Source organism: Saccopteryx leptura, chromosome 1 (genome assembly GCF_036850995.1).
Source record: "Saccopteryx leptura isolate mSacLep1 chromosome 1, mSacLep1_pri_phased_curated, whole genome shotgun sequence".
NCBI classification, from domain to species: Eukaryota; Metazoa; Chordata; class Mammalia; order Chiroptera; family Emballonuridae; genus Saccopteryx; species Saccopteryx leptura.
Window position 1 is genome coordinate 98,614,576 of NC_089503.1, and position 19,785 is coordinate 98,634,360.

At 43.4% G+C, this 19,785-nt stretch overlaps 1 protein-coding gene across 4 annotated transcripts in view; it reads left to right on the plus strand.

Annotated features, from left to right (window-relative positions):
* The first annotated feature begins 6,391 nt into the window (after window positions 1–6,391).
* Window positions 6,392–19,785, plus strand: part of DDX6 (DEAD-box helicase 6) — a 38,302-nt gene continuing 24,908 nt past the window's right edge. Inside the window, exons 1-4 of one of the 4 annotated variants that reach the window (XM_066372100.1) lie at window positions 6,392–7,033; window positions 9,941–10,410; window positions 13,952–14,015; window positions 14,912–15,016. In XM_066372100.1, coding sequence (XP_066228197.1) covers window positions 10,214–10,410; window positions 13,952–14,015; window positions 14,912–15,016 — 366 coding nt within the window. In that variant the 5' untranslated portion in view covers window positions 6,392–7,033; window positions 9,941–10,213. Of the gene's footprint in view, window positions 7,034–7,147; window positions 7,282–9,940; window positions 10,411–13,951; window positions 14,016–14,911; window positions 15,017–19,785 lie in introns of those variants that run through there. The other 3 variants (XM_066372119.1, XM_066372114.1, XM_066372104.1) reach the window with 3 other exon arrangements.

The window sequence follows — 19,785 nt, forward strand, 5'->3', positions numbered from 1 at the left end:
GTGGTGCTCTGAGGGTGGGGAAATGTTATCTGTCAAAAGGAATATAAATCTGCAAACTAAACCAGGTAGTTTGGGGGAAATGTGTTTATTCCATTTTAACTCTCCCCGTTTGTAATATCGCTTTTCTACTTTTCAACTTGAATTTACTACAGAACTGGAACATTTATTCCAACAAAATGTGCCTGGTGTTATCCTTCAGTGATTAATAACATCTGCTTAGTATGCAGTAACTTCAGTGCAGTACTTGTACCATTCTGAGGATATCTTTACTTTCTTTAGGTGAATATATTGAAGAGGCAATTTTTTTTTTTACCTACTATAAAGTCCAAAGGAAAATGGTACTTGGCTCCTTGGGCTTATTAGCCTTTAAACTTAGTGACTACCAGATGTTACTAAAACATATTTGGAAAATAACTTTATCTGTTGAAACTTATTTTAAAAACCAGAATATTATACTGTAAGTCATGAAAGAGGAAAAATGTTGAACTATAAAGTATAGCCAAGTGTGATATAATCATTTTATTAAGGATATGGTATGGGCAAATCTTTTTTCTTACATATTGCAGACCAGTAGTTTTATTGCTAGCTTTACCCAGTGGCCAGATAAGTTTCTACTGAATGAGCACAAAAAATGTTTTACATAAATGTTAAAGTCACGCTTTAAAATTAAATACTGGCCCGGGCCGGTTGGCTCAGTGGTAGAGCGTCGGCCTGGCGTGCGGAAGTCCCGGGTTCGATTCCCGACCAGGGCACACAGGAGAAGCGCCCATCTGCTTCTCCACCCCTCCCCTCTCCTTTCTCTCTGTCTCTCTCTTCCCCTCCCTCAGCTGAGGCTCCATTGGAGCAAAAGATGGCCCGGGCGCTGGGGATGGCTCCTTGGCCTCTGCCCCAGGTGCTAGAGTGGCTCTGGTCGCGACAGAGTGACACCCCGGATGGGCAGAGCATCGCCCCCTGGTGGGCGTGCCAGGTGGATGCCTGTGGGGCGCATGCGGGAGTCTGTCTGACTGCCTCCCCGTTTCCAGCTTCAGAAAAATACAAAAATAAATAAATAAAATTAAATTAAATTAAATATCCATTGCATTTTGAAGTAATTTATTACATGTTCTTACAAGCTAATATCTTTTAAAGTTATGATACTTTGTAAAATAAGCCTTAGAACAGAAAACATAAGAATTCTGGTGACCTGTCCAGCAATGTGGTAAGTAATGAACACATTTGGTTTGAATTTGAAAAAAAAAGCTATTATGTTTCCTTAAAAAAAAAACTTACACAAAGTTGCCATGGCCAGGTAGCTCTGTTGATTAGAGCAGGGGTCCCAAACTTTTTACACAGGGGGCCAGTTCACTGTCCCTCAGACCGTTGGAGGGCCGGACTATAAAAAATTATGAACAAATCCCTATGCACACTGCACATATCTTATTTTAAAGTAAAAAAACAAAACAGGAACAAATACAATATTTAAAATAAAGAACAAGTAAATTTAAATCAACGAACTGACCAGTATTTCAATGGGAACTATGCTCCTCTCACTGACCACCAATAAAAGAGGTGCCTCTTCTGGAAGTGCGGTGGGGGCCGGATAAATGGCCTCAGGGGGCCGCATGCGGCCCGCGGGCCGTAGTTTGGGGACCCCTGGTGTAGAGCATCTTCCTGAAGTGCAGAGGTTGCCAGTTTGATCCCTGGTCAGGGCACATACAGGAACAGACCTATGTTCCTGTCTCTCTCTTTCCCTTCCTGTCTCGCTAAAATCAGTAATAAATTGAAAAAAAAAAACCCAACAAAAAACTTATATAGAGTGTTAAGTGTGTGAAATCCACTTTAGCATGTTAAAAACATTTGGGTTTAAGATAATATCACAGATGTGCCTGACCGGTGGTGGCGCAGTGGATACAGCGTTGACCTGGGACACTGAGGTCCCAAGTTTGAAACCCTGAGAAACTTGAGCGCAGGCTCACCAGCTTGTACATGCAGTCGCTGACTTGAGCATGGAATCAGACATGATCCCACGGTCACTGGCTTGAAGCCCAAACCTGAGTAAGGGAATCACTGGCTCGCCCTCCACAACCCCTCCCTCCCCAAGACACGTATGAGAAGCAATCAATGAACAATTAAAGTGTTGCAACTATGAGTTAATGCTTCTCATCTCTCTCTCAGTAAAAAAAAAAATTTTTAAATGCATAGGGAGCATAACTGGTGGTGGTACAGTGGATGAAACATCGTCCTGGGATGCTGAAGACCCAGGTTTCAAACCCCGAGAGGCTTGAGTGCGGTTCATTCTGCTTGAGCACAGGATATCAGCTTGAGCGCAAGATCATCAACATGATCACATTGTTGCTGGCTTGGAGCCCAAGGTCACTGGCTTGAGTATGGGGTCACTGGACACACAACCCCCCACCCCCCGTCAAGGGATGTATGAGAAGCAATCAATGAACAACTTAAGTGCTACTACTACAAGTTGATGCTTCTCATCTGTCTCCCTTCCTCCCTCTCCTCACTAGAAAAAAAAAAAGTATCACAGATGTAAATATATACAACTTCAAATTATTTGGAATTCTAGATTCTAAATTTTTTTTTTTTTTTTCTGTACTTTTCTGAAGCTGGAAACGGGGAGAGACAGCCAGACAGACTTCCGCATGCGCCCGACTGGGATCCACCCGGCACGCCCACCAGGGGCGATGCTCTGCCCACCAGGGGGCAATGCTCTGCCCCTCCGGGTGTCACTCTGCCGCGACCAGAGCCACTCTAGGGCCTGGGGCAGAGGCCAAGGAGCCATCCCCAGCACCTGGGCCATCTTTGCTCCAATGGAGCCTTGGCTGCGGGAGGGTAAGAGAGAGACAGAGAGGAAGGAGGGAGGGGGTGGAGAAGCAAATGGGCGCTTCTCCTATGTGCCCTGGCCGGGAATCGAACCCGGGTCCCCCGCACACCAGGCCGACGCTCTACCACTGAGCCAACCGTCCAGGGCCAATCATCAGTTTTTTGTTGTGACACCTTAGTTGTTCATTGCTTGCTTTCTCATATGTGCCTTGACTGTGGGCCTTCAGCCAACTGAGTAACCCCTTGCTCGAGCCAGCGAACTTGGGTCCAAGCTGGTGAGCTTTTGTTCAAACCAGATGAGCCCGCACTCAAGCTAATGACCTCAGGGTCTCAAACCTGGGTCTTCCGCATCCCAGTCCAACGCTCTATCCACTGCACCACCGCCCGGTCAGGCTAGATTCTAAATATTTTAAATTGAAGTTAAAATGAAATCAAGTGTAAATTAACCTATGATTTGTTTTTCCTTCTGGTTATTTTTAGTAAAATAGGATGTGAGACTGGCAAATAATTTGCTAGGAGGACCCATTCTTGTGATTGAATTCCAAGTAGTATTTTTTAGTTCATCTCATTCTTTCAAAAAAACAAATCCTATTGTGTTCTAAACAGAGATCATAAACATCTCAATTCTATTTTTCAATCCTTTTCTTTTTTAAAATACCTTTTCTATGCACTTTAGCTAACAGCTTCATAGTTCAAATTTCAAAAGTAGGGTAGGAGGGAAGTGAGAGTGATTAAAAACCAAATAAAAATGGCCCACACATCTTATGAAGCACTTTATTACAATAAATAGTTGACTTCACTGGGTATAGCACACCTTCCAGAAACGGTATTTACCACAGATCACCCAAACAATTATGTTCAGTATTAACTAAAAGGCCAAAGGATTGGATTTATGCAGGTTTTTTTTAAAATACATTTTATATTAAGGATATTATGTGTATTATCAAATAGTTCATTGCTTGCTTGAACTATTAAAACTGATGATTGATGCTTCTCATCTCTCTCCGTTCCTATCTGTCTGTCCCTGTCTATCCCTCTCTCTGACTCTCACTCTGTCTCTGTAAAAAAATAAAATAAAATATTTAGGTCATTCTGTATTTCTGAAGTGTCATTTTTTCTGATTCTCATTTATCTATTTGAACTAGGGAGAAAGTACTGAGATAGTTATATTGGACCTATCAACTACTTATTTTGAACCCTGAAGATCCAAGGGTTCATAGCTTAAATCTAGCGTCTCATCAGAAAACAGAGGGGGAAAAAAGGCTGATGTAAATAAGTTATAAGGATATCTGACTACCTTATAAGAACATTATGCAGAATCTTTAAAAGCTATAGCCCTGGCAAGATTCCTAAGTGAAAAGGGGTAGCTACTTCATATCTTATTTCTGGTTACCTCTACACTTTTGTTTTTCATCAGGTCTTCAACCAGACCCCTTTGGAAGGTAACAGTTTATGAATGCAAACCCCTTTCCTTTGCCTGGTCTTATTTCTTGAGTGGTGCAGGGAGAGACCCCACCAGACAGTGGCCTGTTTTAAATCATTAGGCTTCTCTCCCCTTAACATTCATGCTACTTGGGAAGGCAGTAAGGCAAACAAGACCTCGCATTTTAACTTTTTTTTTTTTTTTTTGTATTTTTCTGAAGCTGGAAACGGGGAGAGACAGTCAGACAGACTCCTGTATGCGCCCCACGGGGATCCACCCGGCATGCCCACCAGGGGCGACGCTCTGCCCACCGGGCGATGCTCTGCCCCTCCGGGCGTCGCTCTGTCCCTCCGGGCGTCGCTCTGTCGCGACCAGAGCCACTCTAGCGCCTGGGGCAGAGGCCAAGGAGCCATCCCCAGCGCCCGGGCCATCTTTGCTCCAATGGAGCCTTGGCTGCGGGAGGGGAAGAGAGAGACAGAGAGGAAGGAGGGGGTGGGGGTGGAGAAGCAAATGGGCGCTTCTCCTATGTGCCCTGGCCGGGAATCGAACCCGGGTCCCCCGCACGCCAGGCCGACGCTCTACCGCTGAGCCAACCGGCCAGGGCCTCATTTTAACATTTTATTAAGGGACCATTTAGCCACCTCTCTCTAGGATGGACACAAGGTATAGGGTTATTCCCTTACATGAGTGTTTTAATTTTTTTTTTTTTCTTTTCTTTTTCTTTCTGAAGCTGGAAATGGGGAGAGACAGTCAGACAGACTCTCGCATGCGCCCGACCGGGATCCACCCGGCACGCCCACCAGGGGCGACGCTCTGCCCACCAGGGGGCGATGCTCTGCCCCTCCAAGGCATCGCTCTGCCGCGACCAGAGCCAATCTAGCGCCTGGGGCAGAGGCCGAGGAGCCATCCCCAGTGCCCGGGCCATCTTTGCTCCAATGGAGCCTCGCTGTGGGAGGGGAAGAGAGAGACAGAGAGGAAGGAGAGGGGGCAGGGGTGGAGAAGCAAATGGGCGCTTCTCCTATGTGCCCTGGCCGGGAATCGAACCCGGGTCCCCCGCACGCCAGGCCGACGCTCTACCGCTGAGCCAACCGGCCAGGGCCCTTACATGAGTGTTTTAAAATTAGGGTGGGAGATGACATGCTAAAAAGCATTTAAGAAACTGTAAGGGGAATCTTCTTTTTAATCCCAAGAACAGCCTTTATATACATATATATGTACATATATTTTTTTTCAGATTTTTTTATTTATCCATTTTTAGAGAGAAGGGAAGAGGAGCAAGGAGCATCAACTCCCATATGTACCTTGATCAGACAAGGTTTTGAACCAGTGACCTCAGCACTACAGTTTGAGGATTTATCCACTGCGCCACCACAGGTCAGGCAGAACAGCCTTTTCACACTTCTCTATCATCTTTCCACTGTGTAGAAACGAAGACCAAAAAAATGAGAATCAGTGGAGGGTGTTGGCATGGGTTAGCGGGAGGCAGACTTATTAGAAGGGCTATTAATTTTGTGTGACTGATTTGGGGGACATATCTGACTTTCTCTGATTGGTCCCAGTTAAAAGCAGGGGTAAAAATTAGGGAGGCTGGCAGTCAAAGACCATTCTTGCCCATTCTGGGCTGGTAAGTGCAGGGGCTGCGGTTTGACTTCCCTGGCTGGTCGCTGCAGATGTTGAGGGTCAGAGTTCTGTGTCACATGGTCTGGCCATTGTCTTACATATTTAGTCTCTCAGCTGGGTGAGATCCAGGATTTTCTTTTCCCTTGACGTAGCTAGCTTTTTAGCTTCAAATTTTTGTTTCACCTGGAACAACCTAACTTTCCTGTTATTTCTCTGTTAAGAATAAACAGAGACGTTAGGATATGAGAAATATTTACGGGGACAAATACATGCCTATCTTTCTGGTGAGGGTCAGGCCGCATAATTACCCTCGGCCTGCCGGTTCTCCTGTCCGTATAGAACTCTTATTTCCACTGCGACTGAGTGCTCGGCGGCTTCTCAACACCGGGAGGCCGGGCCCCCCACCCCTTTCTTTGAGGCCAGCCTTTGGGGTGGGCAGCAAGGTCGCGGCCCCGGGCGCCCCCCAGGCGGCGCAACCCCCGCCCGCCCCCCACGGAGAGCCCGCAGGTCCCGCCGGCCCCCCTTCCGGCCCCCTCCCCCAACCGCGCGCCGCCGTCTCCCAGCCACTGGCTCCGCGCGTTCCTGGACGGACGAGGCTCCCCCGGTCCTGCAGCAGCGTCCCGGGCCGCGGGAGATGGCAGGTCAGCTCTCCCGACTCCACGCCGTAGCCCGGAGAGGCCATGGTCGGAGCGCATCCTGGGTCAGGAATAAGCAGATCCTCTCTGGCCACAACCCCCGATTTCCACTTTTTCTGCGGGGGGCGCGAAGGCAGGGCGGACTCCACGTAGCCGCCAGTCCCCAGTCGTCCTCAGCTGTGGGAAAGCAGCCTTCCTTTCCCTTCTGAGAGGAGCCGTGTCTCCCCTTCAGCTTCTCCCCAGCGCGGGCAGCCGCGGGCCCTCGTCGGTGTGCGAGCGCGGCCCTACGTTTCCTCTTCGGGGCGCTCCTCGGGCCTGCGTTCCCTGCGCCAAGGCCCGGGAGGCGGTGACGCCGCGGCGGGCGCAACAGCGACGGCCGAGCGCTCGCCATCTTGCGTGGAGGAGGAGCCGCGGCCGCGGCCATGCGGAGAGGCCGGCAGCGAGGCGGGGGTGGGGGAGCGGCGGTCGAGGGAGGGGCAGAGGAGCCGACTCAGCCTGGGCAGCGACTTCGGTGGCGCCATGAGAGCGGGCAGCGGCGGAGGTAGGGCCGGCCGAGCCGGGCAGCGGCGGCCGCGGGCTGGTGGGCCGCGGGCCGAGAGCGGGGATGGGTGGGGCGGGGTGGGCGGAGGCGTCTGAGCCGCCGCGAGGGGCCCGGTGGGGGCGGGCGGAGATTTCCGAGGAGGAAGAAGCGCCGCCATTTTGGGAGCTTCGAATCAACAATAAAGGACCGGGGGTGCCGAGCGGGAGTGGCCTCGGTGGTAGGACTCAGCCCGAGCCGCGGGGAGTTGGGTGAGGCTGTGGGGCGCGGGTCGAGGTCCGCTGTGCGGTGCGGGCTGCGGGAGCTCCTCGGCCGGTGTGAGGGGCGCTCTGAGGCGGAGGCCTAAGGCCTGGATGGGCCTCGGGGAGGAAAGCCGGCGCAGCCGTGGGTCGGGGACGCAGGGGAAAAGACCAGTATGGGGATGTCGTGCGCGGCGGGGTCCGTAGAAGGAGAGGCCGAGGACCCGGAGGAGCTTTATAGGAATGAGGGGCCACGGGGGCGCCAAGGACTTGGGCGATGGTGGAGGTTACAGGGTGCGAGGCAGCCCAATAGGGGGCGGCAGGGATGTGCAGTAGTGGGGGGGGGGCGCTCGATTTAGAAGGGGACCAGCAGCTGCTGGATGGAAATAAGGCCTTGTAGGTCGATAACAAGAGGCTGCTGCTGGAGCCCCCAAATCTTGGAGGAAAGAAGAGCTTTTTTTGGTTAAGAGTTTCTCTTTGGGGCTTTCTAGGGAGAGTCCATATTGTTTCCTACCCACGGAGCTGGTTCTTGTTGCGCAGATACGATTTGCAGGGCCCCAACCCTTTTGTGTTGATGGTCACAGGGAGTTGGCTTGAAGTGTGGGTGTTTCTTTGGGGAGGGGGACAGGGACAGCAAGAAAATTGTCTTACAGTTACGGGGCTCGAATCATTGGCTTCTTTCCCTTAGTGCTTACTTCCTTTTCTCTCCCACAGTCCCCGCCTCCCTTCGCAATAAGACAAGTCACTCCAACTTGCAGGCCCACCGTGGAGAAACTGCACTGGAGATGACGAGGACTGTTGTAAAACTATTCCTTGTTAACTAGAATCTGGAAAGTGCTTTAAGAAACGCAGCGTGGGGTCCCTCCCAGCTAGTCTACGTTTCGTTCGTACTTCTGGAAAATGTGAAAATATAAGTTGCAAATCTAAATTGGGAAGGGGTAGGAGGAGTATTCCTTCTCTGAGACAATGCTGCAATGGAGGTTTCAGTTTTAATTAAAAAGGGAGCAGTTACCACATTTTGGATTTTGGGAGATACATGAGGTCTTACATGTATGATGGACAGTAACGATATCAATTTAGTCTTTGGAGGTTACCGTCTTCATCCTTGGTACTTTGCAAACAAATTTTCTGTCTGATGTGAACTCTACTGATAGAGTGTCAATGGTAAAAAAAACCTGTCAATACAGATACATTTACTGCCTTGAACTGAAATTTGGTGGCCGTTAACTACGATCTGCTTAAGAAGTATTTCAGATTCTGGGAGACTTCGAAATGCTTCTTTGTGTGTGTGATAATCAGGATTGCTAGTGAGCAACTTTATTTTCAATTTTTAAAAAACAAATTTTATAAAATTTTTATTGTTTGAGAAGACTTGGTGTGTGACAAAAATAACACATAAAGAAACAAACCCAACAGAGTAGGTCTTTATATTCTGGCCTTTGTAAATTAATTCTTTCATTTACTACGTTCTAAAATAAGGATTCGGTTTGGGAATAATTAAAAATGGAAGAGGTTAACCAGTTCTTTTTAAAAAACAATACTCTGGGTTTCTTGGAAAGTTTGATTCAAGTTACTAGTGTGTTCAGCTTTTCACAGTTTTTATTTTTAACAAGGTAATTTCTTTTTTGTTTTTATAACTTTTAAAATACTGTTTTAATTTAGGCTATGCTTTTAGTATTCAAGTTTTATTAAAATTGCTAAAGGAGTTTTGACATGTAGACAATGTTCCCTCTTCCGTATTGTTTTAAAGAGCAAAACTTAAGGGAAAAATGAAAATGCATTTTTCTTTGTAAAGTTTAACTTCTGTAGTTGAAATTTGTAAGGACACAAATGGGTTTTTCATTTCTGAAAGCATAGGTAAGGTTAAGTCAGAAGCTTACATAACTCTTTGAGGACTCAGTTGCTGTCAGAAATGGAAAAATATTGTCTTGTACATATGTAGACTTACTTTAGTTGTGAGATACTTAATTGAGTTGTAATGCAATTAAGTGTAATGAGTCATTGACATTTAGAAAATTCATCAGGGAGGAAATTGAAAGGAAGATATTTGACAATTAATGCTAAATTAATCACAGTATCCATCTACCTATATTCTCCGGGTTGCTTTGAACTGACCTTTTGTGTGTGTGTGTGTGTGTGTGTGTGTGTGTGTGTGTGTGTGTGTGTGGCAGAGACAGAGTCAGAGGAACAGATAGGGACAGACAGACAGGAAAGGAGAGAGAGACATCGATTCTTCGTTGCGGTTCCTTAGTTGTTAATTGATTGATTTCTCATATGTGCCTTGACCGGGGCGCTATAGCACACCGAGTGACTCCTTGCTTGAGCCAGCGACCTTGGGCTCAAGCTGGTGAGCTTTGCTCAAACCAGATGAGCCTGCACTCAGGCTGGCGACCTCAGGGTCTTGAACCTGGGTCCTCCACATCCCAGCCCGACTCTCTATCCGCTGTGCCACTGCCTGGTCAGGCTGACCTGACAATTTAAAATGTTTGAGATTGGTCTCTGTGGGTTTGGTATTTGAGACTGTTCATCTCTTTGTGTCTCCTAGCCTTGTTATGATTTGGTCTAAGTGCAGCAGTATTCTTAATTCTTTTAATTTAAAAGAGAAGAAAAGAAAACAAAGTTTTTTTCTAACCTTTCTGTGTTTGCTAACTTAACTTTTTCTCTGTTTCAGATTGAAGTGAGTGAATTCAAATATATAACTCAACTTTGCTAGAGAGCTTTTTTAAAAATAAAAAGTTGATTCGGTGCATGAGAGCAAGTTACTGCTGCTTACCGTTCAGAGACTTACAGGTGCTTGCCTGCATTGCAATAAAGGACTCAATATTGAGCAAGACTTATATTTATCTCTTCGTTTTGGAGAGCCTAATAAACTGTATTACAGTTTTCTCTACTGACTTTCAAAAGTTTTGAAGTTTGGAAGAGACATCTTTGCATTTAATACAGCATGAGCACGGCCAGAACAGAGAACCCTGTTATAATGGGTCTATCCAGTCAAAATGGTCAGCTGAGGGGCCCTGTGAAGCCCAGTGGTGGCCCTGGAGGAGGGGGCACACAGACACAACAGATGAACCAGCTAAAAACCACCAATGCAATCAATAACGGCACTCAGCAGCAAGCACAGAGTGTGACCACCACTATTAAGTAAGTGTTAGAATAAATAATACTAAACATACTTGGGGCCAAGGAAACTTTTTAATTACTTTGTTGTTTTTTTTACTTTGTTTTTTTTTACTTTGTTGTCTCTGTATACTTAAATTTAACCATTTTGATAGCAAATAGAGGACAGATGACTTTTGTGTCCAGCAGGTATTTGCGGTAGAATAATGTATTTCTGTCGTAATAAATTCAGGTTTATTAAGTCGTGAATGTAGGGACAGATGATATATGTTAATTTTGTATAGATTGTATTTTGAAGCATTGGTGGCTTTCATAGTTAGCTCAGATTCATCTTGTTTATGCCGGTCTGGCTTTTTCCTAGTATAAGAACTGCACGTTACCCTAGTTTAAATGACATTTTTTAAAAAAGATTTTATTTATTGATTTTAGAGAGAGAGAAAGGTGGGGGGAGAAGTGGGAAGCATCAACTCATAGCTGCTTCTCGTGTACCTTGACCAGGCAAGCCTGGAGTTTCAGACCAAGACTTCGACATTCCAGGTCAACACTTTATTCTCTGTGCCACTACAGGTCAGACTTAAATGTCATTTAAAGCCAGTTTCAAGTTTTAAATTTAAGGACTTCTGAACTTCAGACATATTCATAGAAAATTTATCCATAACTTTTTGTTTTAGTTTATACAACTTTGCTGTTGTAGTTCTTTTTCTTAATAAGTGTTCTCTTCCTCTTTCACACAATAGCAAGCAGGTAAATATCATAGAAACTTGAGATTTTTAACTCTTAGAAACAAACATCTATGAATAGTCCCAATCCCCCTTGATTATACTATAAACCTAAGAGCTTTATCTTACTACAGAATGTGCTGTGTGTGTGTGTGAGAGAGAGAGAGGGACAGATAGGGACAGACAGAAACAAACAGGAAGGGAGAGAGATCAGAAGCATCAGTTCTTTTCAGCACCTTAGTAGTTCATTGATTGCTCTCTCGTGCCTTGATGGGGGGGCACTTCAGCGCGTAACCCCTTGCTCAAACCAGTGACCCTGAACTCAAGCTGGTGAGCCAGTGATCAAGCTGGATGAAGCCATACTCAAGCCAATAACCTTGGGGTTTCGAACCTGGGTCCTCCGCGTCTCAATCTGACGCTCTATTCACAGCACCACCACCTGGTCAGGCATGTAGTTTGTCTTAAACTATGAATGGGAAGCATCAACTCATAGTTAGGGCACCTTAGTTAATTGGTTGCTTTCTCATATGTGCCTTGATGCGAGGGAGGCTCCAGCTGAGCCAGTGACCCCTTGCTCAAGCCAGTGATGATGGGGTCATGTCTAAGATCCCATGCTCAAGGTGGCAATTCCACGTTCAAGTCGGCGACCTTAGTGTTTCAAACCTGGGTCCTCAACATCCCAGGTCTCCGCTCTATCCACTGCGCCACTGCCTAGTCAGGCAGCTATTTTTAATCCCTAAAATAGAAACATTAAAAACTGTGTTATTTCATCATAAGAATACTTTTACTTTCTTGCTTTTCCCAGAATTAATGGTTTCTTTTCAATTTGTGGCTTCTTTATACTTAATCTTAGCCAAATGGCTGAGAAGTGATCTGTGGCTTTTTAAAATTTTAGTTGTAATCTCCTTCAAGAAAGCTTCTAGATTCCATCAACTATTTACAGCTCTTCTAATATTTATCTCTTACTACTTATTTTTCCATTTATTTTTTCATTTTAAATAGTTTGGTTTATAAATTTCTTGTGGGCAGATTTTGCATTGTATTCTCTATTTTTATTCACTATTGAATCTGACAAGGAGATAGGCTGGCCCTCTAGGATGTCCAGCTAACATTTTTTTGCTCAGAAACTTTGCTGTGGTACAGGGAGGGGTAGAAGGCCTTTGGAATTGGTAGCAAACAGTTTCCTGTGTAAGAGTGTCTTAATTATGTGGGACCTAGCTCTAAGTAAAATAGTGTTCATCTCCTGCCCTGGCCGGTTGGCTCAATGGTAGAGTGTCGGCCTGGCGTGCAGGAGTCCGGTGTTGGATTCCCAGCCAGGGCACACAGGAGAGGCACCCATCTGCTTCTCCACCCCTCCCCCTCTCCTTCCTCTCTGTCTCTCTCTTCCCCTCCCCAGCTGAGGCTCCATTGGAGCAAAGTTGGCCTGGGTGCTGGGGGTGGCTCCATGACCTCTGCCTCAGGCGCTAGACTGGCTCTGGTCGCAACAGAGCAATGCCCCAGATGGGCATAGCATTGCCCCCTGGTGCTGGGTGGATCCCGGTCGGGCGCATGCGGGAGTCTGACTGCCTCCCCATTTCCAACTTCAGAAAAATACAAACAAAAAAAAAATAGTGTTTATCTTTCTAAATCAAGACTTGAAATGTTTTGGGGGCTCTGATTATGAGTGGCTATGATGAACTCAGTAGATATTTTAAAGACAACACAGTTGAAAAGCCATTTGCTTTATTGTCTTTTTAAATAGTTTTTACTTATTTTTAATTTTTTTATTTATAGATTGATTTGAGAGAGAGAGAAACATGGATTTGTTGTTCCACTTACTCATGCATTCAGTGGTTGATTCTTATATGTGCCCTGACTGGGAATTGAACCTATAACCTTGACCAATTGGGATGATGCTCTAACCAGCTGAACAGTCTGGCCAAGGCTATTGTCATTTTTCTTTTTTCCTATTAGATGCTTTGGGTATTGTAATTATAGTAGAGGTTTTTCCTGACTTAAGAGAGATTTTATATTTTCCTAGTTTTTATTCCCTTTCATAGTTTTTAAGCATTCCTGATTTAAACAAAAAAGGTTGAGTTGTTCATTAACAGCTAATATTGAGTTCTTATTTTGCCCAACACTGTGCTGAGTGCTTTATGTAAGTTATTTGATATAATTCTTAATCTGTTTTATATGTGGAGAAATGAAAACTTGGAGAAGTAACTGCTGCAGGATCACAAAAGTATGATAGTAAGTGGCAGAGTCAGGGCTTGAACTCGGGTCTGAAACTTTAGAGTTTTAGTTTTAACTGGTCACCAGAAGTTACCAACTCAGGTGCCTGTGCCAAAATGAGAGGGTACTTTCCTTATTCAAAGAGGTCAGCTGCATGATTTTAAATGCTAGTTACTAAGCTCTGTCACCTGTTGCCATGCAGAAATTTGGAATTAATGTTTCCAGGTTTTCAGGAAAAGCCAGAATTGAGACTTCTACACAAAATCTTCTGGGTTTTTTTAATGTTGGTAACTAAATTAAATTAAAACACACATGATATGTAGGTCAAACAAAACACATAGGTTCCCAGTTGTGACAGTAGTTGTTCTGTTGTCACACTATACTGATTCTCTTAAGAAGATGATTACTTTATTCCCTTCTACTCTTGGTTTTTTAAAAATTCTCCCTCAATTCTTCTTTAAAAGAAGAGCAGTATTTTTAAAATTTTATTACCTGTCAATTATAGTCTTAAGTAAAAGGCAATATGTTAAGTTTACTGTGCTTTTTATAACTGTTATAATTGAGGTGAATTATGTTTATATTAGAATAGGGATGCTATGAATTCTGATACTTAAGTTTTGCTGTATTCTCTTTAGACCTGGTGATGACTGGAAAAAGACTTTAAAACTCCCTCCAAAGGATCTAAGAATCAAAACTTCAGTAAGTTGTTTGTAAAATTTAACTTACAATGGTGTGGAAACTCTAGAAGTGAAGTAGTTAATAACAATAAGCATTATGTGTTTACTCTTGAGTTGAAGTGATTGAAATTGTGTAGATCATAAGATGAAATGCCATTTTCACTATTTGGAGGAATTATATTAATATATCTACATATTAATATTTATATATAAAGCAGGATATTTCAAAATGGATATGAAGCGATAAAATAAATATCCCCTAATTTTCGTGAGCAGTGTATGTGTATATCTTACCTGATTTATGGAGTAATGGTTTTCAAGGCATATTCTCTTTTGGTCAGTAAGATTGAAGCCATGTATTACCCATTTTGTGAATAAAAGTTGGAAATTGGTGGGTTAGTTTTCTTAGCCCAGTATTTTAAACCAGAAGTGATTATTCTCCCTGAGGGGTGTTTAACAATAGCTAGAAACAGTTTTGGTTATCACAGCTGGGGAAATGCCTCAGGACAGCCCCTTACAACAGTGAATTTTCAGGCCCACATGTCAATATTGCTGAGCTTGAGAAACCTGATTTTGACTAGGATATTTGTAGGCAGTGAGTGGTGGAGCTTGGGTTTGTCTTGTGATGTGTATTTCACAGCATTGTTCTTAACAGCGATCCACCTGTCTTAGAAGAATATGACAACAGGGTGGCCTTTCAAGAGTTTTTAAATGGCTTGTGTGTTTTAGTGAGTGATTATTCTTCGGGAATATATAGTTGAAATGTAGATCAGAGTTAATGTACATATATTTATATTTTAAATGGGATATCTAAAGAATTAATCTTTCAAACAGACTTAGTTAAGTATGGTAACTACCAAAAGAACATAGTTGTACTTGATTCTTTTATTGTTACTGTTTTTTTGTTTGGTTGACTAGGATGTAACCTCCACAAAAGGAAATGAGTTTGAAGATTACTGTTTGAAACGGGAGTTACTGATGGGAATTTTTGAAATGGGCTGGGAAAAGCCATCTCCTATTCAGGTATGTTTCCTCTTTTTATCAGATGTATAGTGTTAAGAGTAAAGCATTATGTACTTTTTTTTTTGGTCTGTGGATCTGTTAAAATGAACCAATATTTTTCTTGTGTGTGTATACAACCACACATATATATGTGCACATACACATTTTTTCTGACCCCCCCCCCCCCACCTTTTTAAAGATTTTAGAGGAGAGAGAAGGGGGTGTGGAGGAACTGGAAGCATCAACTCATGGTAGTTGCTTCTTGTATGTGCCTTGACCTGGCAAGCCTGAAGTTTAAAACCAGTGATCTCAGCATTTCAGGGCAATGCTCCATCCACTGCACCACCACAGGTCAGGTTTCTTTGAACCTTTTAAGGCTAAGTTACAAAATTATTGCCCATTATTACCTCTAAATATTTCAGTGTATTTCCTAATATTAAATATATTCTCTTGTATAACCATAGTATAGTTATCTGCAGTCAAATTAACATTAATATGGCACTTATCTCATCTGTCATTTGTATTCTTATTTTTAATTGACTCCAAGATGCCTTTGATTATTTTTTTTCCCTTTTCTGAGACTTGTTTGGAGGTTCTAGCAGGGGAGTGCAGCTACTCGTATTCCTTTGACCAAAGAATGGTCCTCTCTATCGGGGAAGGTCGTCCTCTTCGACCAAGTGCACAGCTTTGGGAGGGACGCACATGGAGTGGTGAGGGAGGAAGGGGACACCCACCTAGCCAGCCAGATCGCCTTCTCATTATTTTCTCTTCTTCTTTACAGCTGTATTGTGTATAGCTATGTCTCTGTAACCTCCCTTATTTTTTATTTATTTTTTTCTGAAGTAAGAAGGGGGAGGCAGAGAAACAGACTCTCACATGTACCTGACCGGGATTCCCCCAGCATGTCCACTACGGAGTGATGCTCTGCCCATCTGGGCCGTTGTTCTATTGCAACTGGAGCCATTCTAGCGCCCAAGGTGGAGGTCGTGGTGCCATTCTCAGCACCCAGGCCAACTTTGCTCCAATGGAGCCTTGGCTGCGGGAGGGGAAGAGAGAGAGAGAGAGAGAAAGGAGAGAGGGGGAAGGGTGGAGAAGCAGATGGGTGGTTCTCCTGTGTGCCCTGGCCGGGAATCAAACCCAGGACTTCTGCACTTTGGCCGACATTCTACCACTGAGCCAACCGGCCAGGGCCTCTGTTACCTCCTTTAATAATGAGCATTTCCCTAGTCTGTTATGGTTTTCTAAATGTTAAAAGTATTAGTCCCTTTTATTTCTTTAAATGTAACATTCTTCATTTTGGGTTTGTCATATGTTTCCACATAATTAAAGTTATACATTCTCAGTCAAAATACTGTAGAAGTCATGTTACGACCTTCTTAGGGTATCACATTTGGAGGTTTACACAGTGTCTTATTTATTTATTTTTGTTTTTTTGACAGGGACAGATAGGGACAGACAGACAGGAAGGAGGAGAGATGAGAAGCATCAAGTTCTTGTTGCGGCACCTTAGTTGTTTATTGATCTCATATGTGCCTTTATGGGGGGGGCTACAGCAGAGCAAGTGACCCCTTAAGCCAGCGACAATGGATGAGCCCATGCTCAAGCCGGCGACCTCAGGGTCTCGAACCTGGCCCTTGGCATCCCAGTCTGACTCTATCCACTGCACCACCGCCTGGTCAGGCCATTAAGTACTTTTTAATTGAGCAAATATTGAGTGACCTAGAAAGTGTTAGACATAGATGTTGTGATGAACAAGGCAGAGAGGGTTCCTGTCTTCACAGTCTGGACAGCTAATTGTACATGTAATTTCAATGTAATTATACTTTCTGGTTGAAATTTCATATATATGTAGCCATTAGAGGAAGATGAAACAACCTGGAAGAAGAATTGATTGATGTTCTAAACACAGTACACAGCTAGGATGGTTGGTGATTGCCTAGTGTTGAAAGTGTACCTTTGTGGACAAACTGAAAGAAGGTTATGGCTGGAGAAAATATCAAGATAAGGTTATACATCATCAGATATGCAAAGTGAGTGTAGTTATTTAAAATATTTAGGAACTACTTTTCTATAATGTAGTTAATATACATTAACTATCCCTATCTGTAGGAATAAAAAGTCTTATGAGAGCTCTTCTGTAGGGTCTGTATTGTTTAACTTCGTATTTCTGATACTTAAGATGCAATGCAGGAAATAGGTCCTCAGATGTTCGCTTGATTTTAGAATGCTTTGATTAAATTATCATTAACATACGTCAACAGATGAACTTGATCTAGAACAGTGTTTTTCAACCACCTGTCTGCCAGATATCTTGTGCCAGTCCACAAAAGAGTTAACCAGCCTGATATTATAGATTCTGTAATCTTCCTACAACATTGGGTTGGTTAACTCTTTCGCAGACTGGTGGTCAAAAATCATTGGTCTAGAAAACTGTTTAAGAGCGCTAGATTTGCAGTCAGACTGCCCAGGTTGAATCCCAGCTCCACTTCAAGGTGATTATTTGAAATATCTTTCTAGCTTTGGTTTGCTGACCTATAAAACTCTTAATACTGTATGTACCATAGGGCTATTGTGAAGATAAGAAAGATTAATGTTAGTATGCTTAACACAGTGCCTAGTACATGATAATTGCTTAAGAAATGTTATGGGTCATTATTCCATATAGTAGTTTATTTAGCAGATCCTTTCTGGCTTCTGTTTCCCACCTTTGTATTAAACTTTAAAATTGTTATTTGTGCTTTCAGTGTTGGTATAGCAGCATATAGGCAATTAGTTAATCTTCAGCCACTTAGCCAAGGTATTAGATAACTGAGACTACCATTTACATTGCCTTTTTCTCTACTATTGTTTTACGTAAGAATTTGTGGAAAACAAAATAATGTGTTTATTAGAATTATTCAGTATAGCAAACGTATAAACATTAGGATTTTAGAATCAAAAAGAAATTAAGAAATCTTCTAGTAAAATCCAATCTCGGAACTGGATGCCTTCTACCACCTTTTCTTTTTACTTGCTTTCCTCTTTTGTTTTTCTCCTTTAAGATGTATCTGTTATCTTCTGTCATACTTAGTTTTACCATATTTTTCCAAATATAAAAGCCTTGATCATCAGATGTATGTCATCTGCATATGAATCATTTTTAAGAGACGAGAAAGGGCAGCAGAGGGAGGGGGAAGAGAAATAGATGGTTACTTCTCATATATGCCCTGACTGGGAATCGAACCTGGGTGGTCTGCATGCTCGGCCAACATTCTATCCACTGAGTCAGCTGGCCAGAGCCGAAATGATATCCTCTTAAAAGAGTTTGCACTAATAGGCTAGAACCAGATATACTCCAGATTGCTCCCACACATCTTTCTTTGGTGCTACCATCTGTGACTTAGTTCTCTTTGCCCAGCAACATAACTATGCCATTGTAAAGACATATAGCTTTATAAAAACACAGACTTGTTTGGAGGGCATGAAAACTTGCTATTTCATTCTGCTTACCATTGTGAAACTTTATATTAACTCTGAGATGAATGAGAAATGATAGTTCTTGCTGCTTGTAGACCCTAGGCACAACTCATGAAAAATTTTTAGATAAGACGGTGATGAAATGGCAGGTAGTCCATTATTGGGACAAACATGAAAGTTCCTTACTGTTGACATCATAGTTTCATATTGGGCTGGGAATCTCAAATTATTTGGAAAAGTTATTTTGTCAGCTGAATCTAATAAGGATTAAGTTTATTATTTATAGTTAGGAATTATTCTTAATCCTTTTCTGAATCATTCTTCCTGCTAACATGGATTTATATGGCTGCAAGAATTGCTTTTCTGAAGACTTTAAATGCATTTCCCCATTGATAACTGTGGTAAAATTGGGGTGTGTCCCTTAAGTTAGAGACTTTATTTTTATTTATTTATTTATTTATTTTGTATTTTTCTGAAGTTGGAAACGGGGAGGCAGTCAGACAGACTCCTGCATGCCCACCAGGGGGCGATGCTCTGCCCATCTGGGGCGTTGCTCTGTTGCATCCAGAGCCATTCTAGCGCCTGAGGCAGAGGCCATAGAGCCATTCTCAGTACCCGGGCCAGCTTTGCTCCAATGGAGCCCTGGCTGTGGGAGAAGGAGAGAGAGGGAGAGAGAGAGAGAGAGAGAGAGGAAGGAGAGGGGGAGGGGTGGAGAAGCAGATGGGTGCTTTTCCTGTGTGCCCTGGCTGGGAATCAAACCCAGTACTCCTGCACGCCAGGCTTGACACTACCACTGAGCCAACTGACCAGGGCTAGAGACCTTATTTTTGAAATTATCTTCCATTCCTTCTCCCTAGGTAGCAGTGGGTATCTGTGACAACCATTGCTGCCTCTTCCACAGTACATTTTTTTTTTCTCCTTGAAATTTAGGTTTGTAAGCTCACCTGGCCCTAGGAAGTAAAAAGCAGTAGCTACTGTAAAGCAGCTGGTTGGACAATTTTAAGTTGTTTTTTTTATGTCCCACTTTTGTAAAATGCCCCTCAGTACTAGGAAATTGGGAAGTATGCCATTCTTGTAGGCAACAGAAACTAACATGGGCTAACTTAAGCAAAACACAATTTATTGGAAGAATATCGAAAATTTACAAGGTTAAGGAGAAGTCTGGAGAAGCACACTCAGAATTAATTTGCCAAAAACTGAGGAAGCTCTGAAGGGCTTAGGAAGCTTTAAGTTTTTTTGTTTTTGTTTTTTAGTATTTTTTAATTTTTTTATTTCTTATTTATTTATTTTACAGAGGCAGAGATAGACAGGGACGGACAGACAGGAACGGAGAG